The sequence below is a fragment of the Desmodus rotundus genome, chromosome 9 (assembly GCF_022682495.2).
Source record: "Desmodus rotundus isolate HL8 chromosome 9, HLdesRot8A.1, whole genome shotgun sequence".
NCBI classification, from domain to species: domain Eukaryota; kingdom Metazoa; phylum Chordata; class Mammalia; order Chiroptera; family Phyllostomidae; genus Desmodus; species Desmodus rotundus.
The window spans coordinates 95,897,849-95,914,812 of record NC_071395.1 but is presented as its reverse complement, the minus strand read 5'-3'; the positions used below and the strand labels follow the sequence as shown (position 1 = coordinate 95,914,812).

The following is a 16,964-nucleotide window of genomic DNA, read 5'->3' as shown; positions in this document are numbered from 1 at the left end:
GGAGAAAGTGCAGGACTGAGGGCCACATTTATTAGGGCAGGGAGGGGAAAGTGATTACCATCCCATGAATCCATTGGACTGCCTTTTAGCCCAATGATCTTTGAGGCTAAATGATCAATGATCTTTTTACAGAAAAAACCTCCACTGTTCCACCTACATCCCAAACCCAGGTCTCTCCAGAGAGGACCAAACTACAGGGTCCTTTGAGAAGGGCAGGGACACCTGGACAGCCAGGACTGGAAAGATTAACTAGCAACTCAGGGAAGTAACACTTCTGTTCCCAGACAAGAGCAACACCAGGAACTCTTTTTCTCCAGCTGTTTTCACCAAGTCAATAAAGAAACCAAAAGTTTGGGAAGTTACCAGAAGTTTGGGAAGCCTCAATTCTGTATAAAACAGATGTAGGTATCCACAGCTTTTTCATGAAATGAAGTGTCAGATTCATCTTGATTTGCTGTGTAGTGATACTCTCTCTCACTTGGGTACTTGTACCTCTTAATAGCCTTTGTCTTCATCACCTTCACATGTCCGTTAGTACTTAATACTGCCTGATACATTGTTGGTAATCAAATGATGAACCTAGTTGAACACAGGTGGGTTTGGAATCCAGCGTAAAGCTCCTTTCAAGCAAAGAAACTGAGTTCTGGAGCATGAGAAGAAATGATTTAAGCCCATCTCTTTTGGGTAGAACAGGGGGCTAAGCTTGTGGCCACTCCCAAGGCCTGGCATCCTGGGCTTTTATTCCAGCTGACTGGCAGGGGTACACCTGCAGTCTGGTGCATCTCCACCCTCCCATAGTATCTCAATAACAACCAGCCTGACAGTTCCTCCCTCGCTCTCCAGCCCAGTACCAACCTGCGTACACCTGGAGAAGCAGCGCTTCAACAATTTCTCTATCACGGTGAGTTGGTGAAGCTTCTGAGGTATTAAGCAATCAATCATAACATTTGTGACTGGTTAACTTTAATTTGTCAAAATAAATCTGCAGTATTTTGCATGTTAGTAATACAGTGCTGGTATTGACAGGAAAAATCATCATCTGCTTACATAGAAACCTTCATTTAGGAGCACACCTTGGGAGGGAAATGAATACACAATGAAAGGCAAATGCAGGCCAAGCAGCAAGCCCTAGAGCGTAACAGGCTGATGTCAGATTTGAGGATTATCTAATACAACTGTTTAGCTGCTAATCTGATAAAGGGGTTGCTCTCAACCAGGTTACAACCAGGAGAAAACAAAATCTCTGCTTTTTCGTAGAGCGGTGGCCGTTGTGCCTTCAACACTTGGTTGAATCAGTTCATCAGCATCAAAACTCAATTCCAGTTCCAAGACACAGGAGAATTTCACCACGCAACCTACTAGGTACCCACTTCAGTGGTCCACCGCCACCCCCATCCTGCCAACTCTCTTCCTCCCAAAAAGAAGACACAACGTGGCTTTATTATTGCAGACAAGCTTCTTAAGTGAATAAAGAATGCATACAAAATAGTATTTTAAATGAAGTCATACAATGAAGTCTCACTCCTGTTTATTATACAATGAGTTGATAAAACAATCATTTCTAGTATATATCTTTTCTTTTTTTAAGAACTAATAGTTTCAGGGTTCTCACAACCACACTCTAGCCTAGGGCTAGGGTCCACGCCTGCCCCCACTGAGTACTGTTCCTTGGGCCACTGTGGAGGAGGCCGGGCTGTTTGAATCATGGGAGGATTGTGATTACCAGCCTAGTCAGAGGTGACAGGTCCCAGCAGGCAGAGCCAGAACCCAGTCCTGGGGCTGCATGCCAGGAAATGTGGGCTTCCTCCAAACGTGGCCACCACCTGCCCAATCCGAGCCTCAGTAGGGCCACGCACGGGCCTTCCCTACACGAGTCCTTCCAGTAGTCCACACATAATGCTCTACATATTAAAAACAAACCATCTTTGTACTGTGGATAGGAACAGTTGTAACAAAGTCATAGCTACATATTTTTCTCTACATTTTGTTTATTGAGACAAACTAATTAAAAGGCACAAACATAGGGTATGTTTACATGGACATTATAACAAACATATACATTAAAAGTGTAGGAATGTGGTGCCTTCCTGCTAAACAGAAAGTTCCTAAGCTTTTATATATACAAAAGTTGTACAATTTAATGTCCTAAAGTACAAAAGATCATTTATAAAATTATTTTACACTAAGTACTATTTATTTCATTTTTACTATGTAGTTCAACCCCCTCGAACTGTTTGTATAATGACACGCAGATCCCTATCCCTGATGTAGGAAGTCTGCCTCAGATACAAGGTATTTTGATGCTTGAACTGACACAGTGGGGTAAAAACGGAAGTCATCCAGTTTGATAGTCAGTCCTGCAAATATTCTGCAAGATTACCAACTAATTTCCATTTCTCTTCACTGCAAGATTAAAAAGAGAAAAAAACCCAAAACATATTGTAACTTTAAAAAAAAATCACAGCGTCTTGGTTTTAGTAACTATTTTTTAAAACACAATGCTTTAAAAACATTAATGTGTGGCATGATGGTGTAAAGGGCATCCGTTTCCCTAGCTTTTGGTTTCTACTTTATGTACAGAGATAAAGTATCCTGCTAATAAAAAGCACATGTCTTAACGTGCACAATCATTGCTGGTTTCTACAGGAAGAGCAGACAGATAGCTGTCTCCCTGCAAACACCACAAAGCCAATACAAGTGTTTTCTCAAAGAAAAAAAAGTGATATCCATATTTACAAAGTTGAACAAATCTGCACAATACTTGATTATGAAAGGAGAAATGAAAAAAAATACACTCTGCTTGTTCTGAAGGGGCATACTACCTAGTTAGTGGTTAGAATAAAAACTGTATACAATTTAATATAAGACATAAACTCTAGTGAGCAACTAACTTATCTTTCCCTGTTGAAACATCAACAGGCTCTGATTGGGAGAGAGGGGCGTATCACATCCCAGTGCCTCCAGCGTCTTCCAATTTAAAGCAATAATTTTAAATGTTCCAAAGCATTCCTTGGCTCCTGAAGAGTCCCATTAGCCTCCATTTGTTAGGAGTCTGCCTGTCCGCACACTTGACTTCTCCTGTCAGTTGCAGCCTTTTCTTACCAAAACACAATTTATATATTTTGTTTTTTTTTTTAATTTTTTAAAAAAGTCAACTACAGTGCTATATTCCATCAGGATTAATATGCTGAGCAATATTTACATCTCCAAATATCAGGTCACAATCCCTATTATATGTTGAAGTTAGAATGATAAATTATCATATGCTTTGCATATCAGAGCTGGTATCACCTTTCCCATAGGGAATGCTGCCTGAAATTAACATATTCCCAAAGGTAAAATGCATATTCTCTGAAATGCATTTTATTATGACAATGCATGTATTTCATAAAAATAAACACAGACAATTCTACACTAGCTCTCAATTTGTGGATTTAGAACTTCAGGTTAAAATCAGCCATCCACTTATATTGAGAGGAGAGTTCTGCTAGTGTTTAGAATAAAATGATTTCTTGGGATTAGAAACTAATGCTGTTTTAAATTTTGAAATGGGTTTTGCTTTCAATGATTGGTTTTAATTCTGGCATTTCATCTAACCAACTACTATCCTGTTTAAGCAATGGTGTCAGCTAAAAGGAATTTCTCATTAAACTAAAGTGGTCCAGTGATAAGTTACACACACCCCCTACTTTGAACAATCCCAGCCAAATTGGAGAAAAATGCTACTACACTATTATTAACTAATGTAATAAAACCTCCCAATTTCATGGTTTACTTTTTGCTTTGCTAAAAATTGCTGGTAAATATTTACTTTAACCCCTATTTTGATTTTATAATACTGTTTACCAAGGCGGTGATGTAGGCAAAGCTTGGGGTAAGAAAGGCATGCTCTCTACAGGCCTCATTGCTATGTTGAGAGGGGCGGCTAAAGTCATAGGCGTGGGCAGGTTCATTGGAGATGTGATTGTGACAGGGTGTGCTATATTCACCGGAGCGGTGACAGGAGTGGGGAGGTTGACTGGGGTGGTGAGCGTTAAAGGAGAAGTCATGGAGAGTGGACTGGTTATAGTTACGGGGTGCCCTATGTTCATCGGACTGGTTATATTAACTGCACTTGAAACATTTACTGGGCTTCTCATGCTCATTGCAGCTGCCACTGTGACTGGGTTTGACATAGTCCCAGACGACACAGAGGATGTTATATTGAATGGAGTAGTGAGAGTCACAGGCGTCGTAGCAGCCGTGGAGGTTTGGCACAGGTTAGCAGCTTCTAAAATAAGAAGACAAAAGGACCTTTAGAGTCTCAAAACACTGAACAAAATTCACAAACAGCTTCTGCATCAATTTCTTTTAATTAAAAAGAACATACATTTAATGAATTAAATTAGTTTTCTATCAAACAGTCAACAGGAAGGGAGGATTCTTCTGAGCATAAGACTGGGGGCCGGGAAACCCAGCATGCACAAATCTCTCTTCTGATGCTGTATCTCCCTCAAGGGCTTAGGCAACTTACTTAGCCCTGGCACTTTTGGTTCCAAGTTTAGATTTACTTACTTACCTCACAGTGACACTGGGAAGATGAGTTAGTTTCTGCAAGACACTGGGGGGTATGGGAAGAGGGCGGGGCAGGCAACAAGAGTTTGTTTACAAAGAGCTAGACTGATGGTTACACAGTAACAGATAATCAAAAAAATCTTCTCATAAGGCACCTTGTACCTAACAGAGGGAGGTGAGGTGTGTATCTTCAACACTGTATTTACTTTCTTTATTTTTAAAATTTGTTATTTATTTATTTTTAGAGAGTGGAAGGGAGAAAGAGAGGGAGAGAAACATCAATATGTGGTTGCTTCTCATACACCCCCCACTGGGGATCTGGCCTGCAGCCCAAGCATGTGACCTGACTGGGAATCGAACCAGTGACCCCTTGGTTCATAGGCCGGCACTCAATCCACTAAGCCACACCAGCTGGGGCTATATTTACTCTTAAGCCTTCTCATTTCTACTAAGGTTTTTAAAATCCAAAAGTAGAGGTAGATAAACCAGCTATTTTAATATTATCTATTTATTTCAGTCTTAGAAAAATCATTTTAGTTAAATAATCCCATTGTTTCTGGTTATGTGTCCCTGTTTTAAAAAAGAAAAATTATCCCTCAGTAGGTTTATGTTCTCATCCCATTACCATTTCTTCTCTTTCTGATGCTACTATAGTCACCTACTTTACACCTAGAGTCACTTAACTATACATATTATACACACCACCAACCATACCAAGGAGGACTAACCAGTCCAGAAGACCTTGCAGTGAGTCGAGGGGACCCTGGTCCTTGCTATCCAGCAAAATCTTCTTAAAAGAAAACGTCCTTCAGAGGTGAGACCTCCCCCACCCCTCAACAAAATTCAGCACCACCTGCTGGTGTGTCACCAAACACTAGTAAGAAGACTGATGGGTGGGGTGGCTGTGAGTTGACGGTCAAAATAAAAATGTATTTGAGACTAAAGATGGAGGTCTGCACACATTCCTCATGTAGGTCAAATCACCTTAGGCAGACCCCTGAGTCAATAGGGAGCCCTTCCTTGATCATGAAGATGTAACTTCGGCATACCCCGTACTCTGCACCAAGGATTCCCAAATCCGGCTAATGATCAAACCATTTAGGGAGCTTTTTAAAAAATGGCTTCCCAGGAAACCCCATAGTGAGAGTTAGATGGAACCCGGGAAAGGCTTATCTACGTTTTTAAAAAGCTGCAAAGATGATGACTTGTCTTCCAAGTTTGGGAATGTATATTACATTATTTAAGCCCAATACTCAAAAGGAGTATGCTGATTCAAGTTTAGGCTTTCAGGTCAGGAGTCTCTTCTCCCCCAAAATGCGACATTTACTAATATGAATACAGAAGTTTCTAACATCAATTGGTCATTTCCAGAGAGATTCATGGTACAAATGGGAATACAATCACATTTTGTTTCATGGAGGTCAGAAGATGACCCAAACAATTGAGTCTTATTGTGCAAGCAAACTGAAATACAATACCAAATAGAAGAGTTCAGAAAGAAAGAAAGAATGACAGAAGCCAACTCACTTTTGAGATGATGGTATCCAGTTTTCACCAAAGAAGTTTTCACTCTGCCATCTACCACTTCCCCACATCCTCCTCATTTTTAAAACATCTAATAGCGTCCTTTTCTGTGTCTCAAACATTTTCACTCACTCTTTCCCTAAGTCGAACATTCTTAATGGCATGCTTTCAACCTTCTATGCAACTACCACAGCACATAGACACACACACACTTTTCTGCCCCTTCTCCCACCGTTCTCCACCCCTTTGCCTACCACACACAGCACATTTTACCAAAGTAATGATAAAGCTTCACTTGGAAGACAGGAACAAGCAGCGCCTGAGGAAGGGTGGAAAGCCTATCTGGACTGCTGCATTCTTTTCCTCCAACGCCAGTAGATGTATGAAAAAGGATGCTACTCCTTTTATCTATATGGACATACGGAATGTTTACAAGGGATCTGAGGAAGGGAACAGCCACACCACGTGAAAGCAAAGGATGGAAGAAACTACACAGCAAAGGAATTACAGAGGAGCCTACATCCAGAAGATTCTACATGAGTTTAAAATGAAACAGTAAGACGCGGTAGGGGGAGAAAATAAGAAATTTAGGAATCTGTCATGTGGTTGATGGTATACTGACAAAATGATTTACTTGAAATGGCTGCACAATAGTCCAGAAGCCAAACCTACAACTAATAAGTTAAAAAACTGTTGAAAACTGATACTCACTGATTCTTCAATACAGAAGAGAAAAGCAGACCATTTTCAACTATAACAATATCTCTAAAAACTGGAGAACTTACATGTTAAGCTAGTGCCAGCCCCAATGACAGACTGAATGACATTAAGAGTGAGACTAAGAGAAAAGACATTGTATAACAAATATGTAATAAATAAAACAATACAGAAGGAACACTAAACAGCAGAAAATAGCACAGCTATAAGAAAATGAATTTATATACACAAAAGGGTATTTTAGCCACCTCTAAAAGTGGGAATATTTCAAGACAGATAAAAGGAGCCCCTAACACACAGAGGTGCACACAAAAATGGATTCTGAGCATATATAACAAAGGACCAAATGTGGTTCTAAATTTGTAACAAAAAGTAAATCAAAATAAAGAACTTCAGAAATACTAGTAAAAAAAAAATCTATTAAAAACAACAACAACAACTGTATCTGGAAGCTGGAAAGCTTTGTCCCCAATAACTTGTACTACTTCCCAGCGTATAATATTTCCATGTTCCATAAAGCTGGATCCCCGAAACTGAAAATACTCCTCTCGCCATACTCTGAGCATTAAAATGCTTCATCTTTCTTACCTTTCTTTCTCGCTTTGACAGCTTCTTCCCACAGTCTCAGTGTCTCTACCTGCTTCCCTGGCCAGCTTGTCACATGTTGCTGTTGCTGTTGCTGCTGCTGCTGCTGCTGCTTCTGGTTGCTGGTCTCTTCATTCATGCATGCTACTCCAAAGACAAACCAGAAACACTACCTTTACCTTGAAAAAGTATGGCTATTTTTTCAAAATCCAAAACTTTGATACTTTGACTCTTTGTGCTTCTGTGATCTTTATCATTTGACTTGAGAGTTTTTACTACAGTGCATCTTTTTTTGCTGTTCATGTATCTATTGGTCAAAATGGATAGATTAATAAAAATACTAGAGAGCTAGAGAAAACCAATATAAAAAAGAATTCTTTGCTATATTAAAAAGCAAGCTTTAGAATGGACCTTGGGTAATATTAGCATGGACTAATTAATGCTCATCAAAATATCTAAAATACTTGATTACTTGACCAGAGTGATGTACGCTAACAGTAAATTTTTATAAAGTTACAAAGAATGTAACTTTATACATTCTATGACATACTAGATACTTACATGTACTTATAAATAAGCAAAAATGGATGAGATTAAAACACATTAAATATTCTTTCCTATTTACTTTTGTCCACCTATTTTGAAAATTTTATGCTTCTGCTGCATAAAATACATACATAATAGAATATATAAAGTAGTAGAATATGTAATAGAATAGAATCAGGAAAATACTTTTTTCTGGTGGTTACGGAGATCTTAAAGAAAAAGCCTGGGTAAATGAAAATATTAAATTTTATTCAAAAGTCCCTGGAATATTCTATCTTCAACTCTGAATTTAAGGTAAGCAAAGAATTTAAACCTTAAAATGGATTTGATATCTCATTTCTATATGGATAGATTTGGGTTTGAAAAGCACACTAATTAACACTGCTTTCATCTTTAAGGACATTAAGTCCTTAAGGACATATTAATAAAAATCAGGAGTTAGGAGATACTGATGCTTAAGAATCTTCCTAACATTAAATAAAAACAATTAAAATTGCCTGGATATGATGCAACTTCTTAATGTGGCTTTTGCTGCCACAATTCTAACACACTAGATTAATCAAACCCCAAAGAAGGGACACAGTGAAAAACAGCTGTGGGGAAATTCTGCTCTTTTAACATGGCTGTTATTAGACAAGCACAGGATTGAAAGCAAAATCACTGCTGTTTGTACACACGCATATGAAGTATATTTCTAATAATAATACATATTCTCCCTTACTGCACGTTTGCAGACTTTAGCAATAGCAGGAAACATGTAAGATGAACAGTAATACACAGCAAAAATACCTTTGATACGTTACAAAAACAATGCAAAAGAAATACAATTGGAAGCTTCACTTACTTTTACTGATGCCTTGTTTGCATGTGTTACAATTGATACTTTGGCTCTGGCCGTGTGTCTTCAGGTGGCTGGTGATGTAGGCCGCGCTCAGGAGCTTCCCGCAGATGTTGCACGACACCTTGCCTTCGTGGCGCACCATGTGTGTCCGCAGTCTGTCTTTGGTGGCAAAGGCAGCAGTGCACGTCTGCATGAGGGAGGAAAACTTTTTTTAAATATAGACTATCCTGTTCTACTCATTTTAAAGTACGTTATATTCTAGGCATTGCCCTACCCATTAACAGCAAGCTGACTGAGTTAGCTGAATTTTAATTGTATGTGTTACCCAGAATCATAATCATAATAAAACGCTTGGTAAATTTTAGACCCTTACATTTTAAGGGGGAAAAAAAAAAATCAACACAGAGTAGTGAGAAGATGTGAGCTTTAGAGTTAAACTAAATTTAGATTTAAATCCAGCTCCCCAGTTCACCAAACAGTGGACCACTGAGCAGGTTAGTTAACCTATCTGAATTTGTCTCCTTATTTGTAAAACAATGATACCTACCTCACAAAGTTACTGCTGGAATTAAGAGCCTGACCCAAGGTCTCACTCATAGAAGGCACTCACTCAAAATGACGCTAGCTTTCTTTGTCCAATTGGGGTTTTCTTAGAATTCAAATCATTTACTCAATAAAATCAGTCATTAACAAATTTAACAAAAGGGAATAAATACAAAGACAACCAGCAACAAATGAGAATTACTGATACCTAAAATAGTAATTTGATTTAGCAAGATTCTTAAAGCTTTTCATTATCACAATTTATGCTAAATAAAATTGTTAACATGAAAACATTTGTAAACAACTAGAAAATGGTCCAATTTGGCAATAGCTGACAAAAATCCAGTAAGTGATAACTTTTGGAAGAAAATTTGTGTTTTCTTCTATTACAATTAATACAACTTCAACCGCCAACCCAGGAATTAATTGAAAGCACTTCATTCATTTATTTATTTCAATACACAACCTTTGCAAGACTGTAATTATTTTCTCATAACAATAAATTGCTGTTGCCCAAGGAAAGGGAAATGCAGTTCAACAAAAACAACACATTTACATTTTAAATGATCTTGCCCCATAGAAATAGAAGCTGTCATTTATATTTTATAAAACTAGAATTCAAATGGATCACATTTACTCAAGTCAGTGATTTTTAACACTATTCAAGAATGGTGAGACTTGGTTGGTTCAGATCTTCGGGACAATGTGCATTAAGCGCTACACTAAGGATAAGTCATTTTAACTCTTACTTGGCATTTGAAGGGTCTTTCTGTTGAATGGACATGTTTTACGTGACAGCTTAAATGGTCAGGCCTGTGAAAGAGAGAGTTTCAACAGAAGATATAATGGAACACACATAGAGAAATGCTACTTACTGTGATGTATACATGCTTGGCAGATTTGGGGGGGGTGGCATTTTAAAGAAAGCTAGCAGAATTACCAAATCCCCCTCCACCCCCGTGCAAGCCTCCTTACCTCTCTTATCATAAACAAAAGTTTTATCTGTTTTCTCTCCTAGTCAACATCAAATCATATTAGGTCTTGATTCTTTACAATTACAAAATACCCAAAGTTTTAGTTAATACTTGCCAGAAACAGCTAGTACTATATATACTTTACATTTTAAAAACCTTTAAAAATGAAAATTAGTGAAATGTTAGTAACCACACAAAAAAGGAAAAATATTCTCCTAAAAATCTTTATTAACAGTATCCAAGGTCATCCCAACTTCCAAAAAATAAGTTTCTTTGATTTATGCAGTGAACTTCATGTCTAGTTACCCGGCTGAATTGGAGTCTGGTGGTTATGCAGTGATAAGAAGTATCCGTGTGCCAAATGAAGGCCTGAGTCCACCAAGGTACTTCTTAAATGAAACAGTAAGTTAATCACTATGTCACCACTTGTCAACCACATCAAACTGAAATTAGACCTGGAGGTGACATACTTTAACACCAATCTCCCCTAATAACACAGGCCTGCCCACATCTATTCTCACATAAACCTCCTAGGGCACACAAAAACAAAACTGAAGTTTACTGAATACCATAATGAAAAAAAGCAAAGCAAAATGCAGTACCTCGAGAAGCCTTTCCCACAAACACTGCAAGTATAGGGTTTGGTGATGCCTCCTTCGTGAGACCTCACATGGTAAGTCATCCGGTCCTTCCTCTTGAAGCGCTGATTACAAATCGGACACTCGAAGGGCTTCTCGTCTGAGTGGGAGAGCTTGTGCCGATTGAGGTGGTACACATCTCGGAAGGCCTTCCCACACATCTCACAAGCATGGTTCTTCTTGACAGGCTTACTGGGTTTCTTGACAGACTGGGTCACAGGCATAGCTGTGGTGCTGGCACTGCTGCTGGGGTTGGTGCCCGAGGAAGATGTAGTGACTGTTGACAAGATGCCTGCAATGGTTGAGACCAGCGAAGTTCGGCTGCTGTCCCCAGCGATGGTGGAAATAAGAGGAACCACTGTAGTGGGGGTTTTCTTTGCCCGGGACACCAACTTGATCCCTGTATGGCAGGACTCGTGGCGCCTCAGGTGATAGCTGTCCCTGAAAGCTTTACTGCAGTAAGTGCACACAAATGAAGTTTTGGGTTTTTCTTTTTTAATCCCAATGGCATCCTTTAATGTTTCTGGTGCAGCCTGAGGTTTCTGAGTTATCGGTATTGGAAGTAATGGTTTCTGATCAGGGGGCTCCACAGCAGAGCTCAGGAGGGGCAGCAGGCTGTTTTGTGCTGCCTGCTGTTGGTGATGAGAGCCTTCATGGGTCTAAAACCAAACATTTACACTTCAGAAACTCAGCCTCTCACAACGACAGTCAAAATCCAACATGCTCCAAACAATAGAGACCAGAGACCCGAAGAAACAATCAAAGAGCCTGTAAGCAACTCTCTACAGCAAAGATCCAGCAATCGCCCAGCTCCTCTGAAGGGCTCCCCATATAAAGCATTAAAATCACTGTGCAGAGACAAAACTTGCTCGACTAAGTTGCTGACAGTGATCTTGCTTTCAAACAGCTGACTAAACTACACTCCACCCTGGTTCATAAGGGACATACCAGCTGATGAAATCAGTTTGCATTAGTCTGTCAGTGTTGAAACCAAGTTTAAATAACTTGTCAAAAAAATTACACTCCAGACTTATTGAACAGTACCTTACTACAGTAATGCATGAAACACACACAATCATCTACTTGTCTATTACCTAGGAAAAGAAAGGTATTATGTCTCTCCCTTTCCATGAGAAAACTTAGTGATTGAGGAGGGAGGCTGTTGCTAAGTGATAAAAGGAATCTAATTATCTGAGCACATATGCTATTTAAGTTTACTTTTAAAATTGTTCACTTAACTCTATTAAAAGATTTGGTTGAAGTGAAACCTGCTATTAATCAACCTGGAAGGCATCTGTGAAGGTAGCCCACAGCAAAACACCTGCCAGTTGTCTCTCAGTTCACAGAAGTCTGCATCCTTTAGCAACACTACTTGTTCAAACCCTACACTCTCAAAGTAGACCAAGAGAAAACAAACTATAAATAATTGAAATCCCTTTTATTTTCATCTCCGTCCAAGAGTTGTAGGTTCTGTTAAAAGTATAGGCATTTAGCCCTGACCAGTATGGCTCAGTTAGCTGGGCATCACCCTACAAGCGTAAGGTCACCAGTTCGATTCTGGGTCAGGACACATGCCTGGCTTGTGGGCGCGTGCAAGAGACAACCGACTGACGTTCTCTCACACATCAAATGTTTCTCTCCATCTCTTTCTCCCTTCCTCTGCCCTCCCTAAAATTAAATAAATAAAATCTTTAAAAAAATGTTTAAAAAAAAGTATTAGACATTTGTTGTTATAATGTGCTTCTACATTCCAAAACTGGGGGCTGGACATTGTCTGGAAATTTACTTAATTGCACTGAAATGAAAATTTCATCATGGATTAAGTTCTTATTATTTATGAGTATTCTCTTGGTTTTGATTCTTTCAAAATCTCTGTACCTCCATACTGATACACATTTAGGAAATCATGGGAAAAATTCCTGAAAGAGTTCTTCCAAATATGTTATACTTTACCAACATTATCTTTGCAACTCTTTAACAGTGAGCCCAAACCCCTACGCTTGAGTTTTGTAATCCTAAAAGGATACATGCACTCAGAGGTTAAGAGTTTCAAGTACTTTAAGAATACATTGTTCCAGGAGGAGCCCATCCTACCATCTTAGACACTCTAGACGCTTATTTACCCTTCGCACTCTATAACCACTAGTCCAACAGTTAACTGAAGGAGAAAAAAACAAGGAGAAAGACACACACACTCACAGAGAGCTCCTTCCCTGATGGGAAAGAACATCTATCATTGCTCCATGTTTACTTTCCTGATGGCTGCACAACAGCTAAACCTGGAACCAGGCTCCCCCACAGCATTAGGAGATATGGTATCCAGAGTTACCGGTTTCAATTTAATAATTTTGATCAAATCTCCCTTGAATCCTGGAAGTACTCATAGAAATTTTGTGCTTACTTATGAGTATCTTTCTGGACTTAGCAATCATACTGAGTTACAGTCCGCTTTTAATTTATGGAGCTCTTGTAAATGTCAGTGTCTACCCAGATGACATTAGTAGAAACTATAGAATCTGGACTCTAATCTTACCCCCTTTCCAACCTGGCTGTAGGATACCCAAGTTTCCATACAGTACATAAACGGTTAATAGCTGAAGATAGCTCAAGATATACGATTTCAAAGGCAACAGATCAGATAATAGGGAATGCAAATCTTCTGGACAAAGTTCAGACTTACAGTGTTTAGAGGCATTTTTCAATTCTAAACAACCATTAGTTTGATGTAGTACTAAAAGCACTTACTGCCATTTTACCAATTCAGATGTCTGTGGCAACATAAAGTATTTTTACAGCATTGCTGAAGCTCACTCTCACACGAGGGTCACACCAGGTCCCTGCTTCTTGGGTGAAATGCTGTCGAATGCCTCGACCACTACGGAAATCTCTCTCTGAGGATTCCTAGGATCCCCACACTGCTACATGAAGCCTTCTAAGAGGGGAAGTGGGTTTCCCCAACTTGTTCTCTGGGGGAGAGACAGAGTAAAATAACAACCACGGCCTTATGGGTACACTTTTATTTGACTAGCATCATCAAACCAAAGTTTTAATTTTATCTCCCATCTCTTTCAAGGCTTTTTAAACCCTTCCAATCTTTCCTTTTTGTGGGGTTGGCAAAAAACAAAACAGAAATGTTATTTCATCACCCAGGGTGGTAGGATATGGCACCATGAAATCTCCAGTGCCAGAGGGTAACACATTTTGTACTGAAACAAATTAGCATCAGTGAGTCATATCTTGAATGTCCTGTTAGGAGAATCATCCATCAAACGTTTTAACAACTATGGCTTTCACTTTCCACCAGGTTATCTGGAAAGCAAGCATGTCTTAAATTGTTTTGAAATATAAATTCAGTAGGATGCTCCAGGAAACAAAACGAGAGTTTAAGTCTCCATTTCCCCAGAGAAAATTACTTAAAACCGGAACTAAGTCTATTCATACCTTTTCATAGAAAAAACTGCAATATTCTCTTTACCCGTTCAACTGTCCTCAGCTCTACATTCTAAGCTTTCCAACAATTTTCACTGCACACACTGCCAAGCCCAGGGTCAACTATGACCTTTCACACTCCTCCATCAGTTGGGAAAAAAGATTTTAATAGCTGAAAAAAAATTAAATAATATAAAATCTAATTAAATAGTTGATCAATAAATGCTTGGCATTTGCTTTATCTAGAAGAATAATATTTCAAAAGATTTTTCAACTATCTTTCCAAAAATTAGTTGTGGGTTTTTCCTTTACATAAAGAACTCCTGTTTTCCCCAACTTCCATTAAGTATATAGACAGCAGGTTTAATGTGGTCAGTCTAATTCACTGTTCATGTGAAAATCACTTCGATAGCCTATTAATCCCATATTTTAAAGTGACCATTTGAAAGCATTTTCTGGATATGGCATTTACCACCTTTACACCAACCTGGATGCCAGCTAGTTATATATCAATTACTTTCCAATGCATCTTTAAGTTCACTTATCACAATTATTAAGCTCATCAAAGCCGGATAAAACAATACTAGCTAAGAATGAGAAAGTGGGGAAGTTTGTGAGTTCCATAATTTTTGAGTATCATCGATTTTAAGAAGCTGAATATAATCCAACAACTACTTAAAAATTAAATTACTCACACTTAAAATATATTTCTTAAAGTAATCAACCAGCTCTACAAAATAGATAAGTAATGTTTGAATTATTCAATTCCCTATGGATGGGCCCAGTGGCTTGGAGAAATTTCTGAAAATTTTGCATCCGTTCCTGGTTAGTTCCAAAAGGTCTCACAAGCCCAAGACACGAGTTCGGGATTTCACTAAGTTATTCAAAGTAGGAAAAGAACTCCGAGAGGCGGGAAGAACGCACTTAAAGTAACGAGCTTCCCAACCTCCAGTTTCGAAGTTTCTTCGTGAGCTCATCACTACTGCCCACTAAGTGCTTCGTTTGCAAACAGAAACCAAGCAGGAAAAATATACGTTCCAGCCCAGGGCTTCCAAACAGGGGTCCCCCACCCAAAGCGGGCTGGCCAGGGGACTGCCAACGCACTGGCTACGGTCGCTTTGAAGTTTCCTGCAGAAAGTGGAGACCAACACCCCAACGAATGACTCATCCGGGGGCTCTGCAAGCGGACTGTTTGCTCTCCCCGCCTGCTGTCTCCCCCACTTGGCCGGGGGAAACGTCGCGGTGGGAAGGAGGGCGAAGAGCGCCCCGGGAGGAGGTCGGGCCCGGGGAGTCCCGGCGCGCACGGCTCCGGCCCCCGCCCGGCGGGGGGAATCCCCCGGCCGAACGGGCCGGCGGCGGAGCCGGACAGAGCGAGAGGGTGTCAACTGCCAGCACTCGGGCAGGGGCTTGGGGCAGAAAAACGTAAAGCCAGTGAAAAAGTTTGCGGGAGGAAATACACACAACACCCCCAACGGGAAACACGAGGTGGGGCGGCGGGAAGGGGGAGTGGCGGGGAAGCCAGGGATACCCGCTATTCCCCGGGATGGGGGGGGTCAGAAAGTCAGCGCACGCAAAACCAGCGGGAGGTGGAAAAGGAGAGCGAGCGAAAGTGAGTGTGTGAGTGTTGGTGTGTGTGCGTGTCGGGGGGCGTCTGCGCGTGGGACCCGGGGCCGCCCTCACCCCACGGTGCGGGCCCGGCCCGGCGCGCGGCGACCGAGCGGCCCGCGCGACCCAGCGGCCCGGCGCCCTCCTTTCTCTGGGCCGCGGGTGGTGACAGCGACCGGCCTCCTCCCTTCCCTCTCAGGGCGGGAGGGAAGGGTGTGTGCGTGTGCGTGAGTGTGCAGGGGGGGCCAGGGTTCACCCCGAGGCCTGCTCGCTCCCCCGCACCCCGTGAGGCCGCCTTCGTTCACCTCGGCAGCCCCGCTCCGCCGGCGCGGGCGGGCGGAAAAACAAAGGGGGATTAAGGCCGGGCAGGAGAGCGGAGCCGGGAGGGAGGGAGGAGGAGCGCCCGCCCGCCCGCCCGCCAGCCCGGGGCCCGGCCCCCCTGTCCCCCCCGGACCCCCCCGGGGGGGCCCCCACTACCTGGAACAGGAACGTGGTCCAGTTGGCCTCCATGGCTGCGGCGGCCGACCCCCCTCCTCCCCACTCCCCCCGCTCGGGGAGCCTCCTCAGCCGGAGGAGGCGACAACAAAGCGGCGGCGGCGGCGGCGGCGGCAGCGGCAGCGGCGGCTCCTCAACATGGCAGCGCCGAGCGCGGCCACTTCCGGTAACCTCCGGGACGCACCACCGCCGCGGCGAGCGCGGGCGGGGGGGGAGCCCCGACCCGGCCGCCGCCGCCCCCGGTTGCCCGGACCCCTCCTGGGCGTCCCGGCTGTCGGCTCGCCGCCTCGGAGCTCAGCCAGTGCCTGCGGGCGGTGGGGTCAGGGCCCCAGCGGGGGGACTGGGGTGGGGCCGGGGGCGGGGATGGGGCGCGGCGTCCCCCCCCGCGGGGGTGTGTGGTGCTGCGGTCCGTGGCTCAGGCAGCTGGAGCAGGGGGAGCTCAGGAGGGAAGATGGAGGACGCCAGGGTCTGGCGCTGGCTCGCTGGGCACCGCCGAGCCCTCGCCGGTGCCTC

The 16,964-nt window shown here is 42.1% G+C and overlaps 1 protein-coding gene across 6 annotated transcripts; it reads right to left on the bottom strand.

Annotated features, from left to right (window-relative positions):
• Nucleotides 1-943: 943 nt before the first annotated feature.
• Nucleotides 944-16,762, bottom strand: VEZF1 (vascular endothelial zinc finger 1). Of its 6 annotated transcripts, none has more exons than XM_053912066.1 (7): nt 16,434-16,762; nt 13,668-13,888; nt 10,887-11,581; nt 10,060-10,123; nt 8,771-8,972; nt 7,384-7,527; nt 944-4,270 (listed from the first exon to the last, which is right to left on the bottom strand). In XM_053912066.1, the coding sequence occupies exons 2-7, from the start codon at nt 13,671-13,673 to the stop codon at nt 3,843-3,845; spliced, it is 1,539 nt and encodes a 512-aa protein (XP_053768041.1). In that variant the 5' UTR covers nt 13,674-13,888; nt 16,434-16,762; the 3' UTR covers nt 944-3,842. The 6 variants fall into 6 exon arrangements, with proteins under 6 accessions (XP_053768041.1, XP_071075454.1, XP_053768037.1 ...); XM_071219353.1 differs by having other exon boundaries at nt 7,384-7,524; nt 8,771-8,954; nt 16,434-16,756; XM_053912062.1 differs by lacking the exon at nt 13,668-13,888 and having other exon boundaries at nt 16,434-16,761.
• Nucleotides 16,763-16,964: the final 202 nt, after the last annotated feature.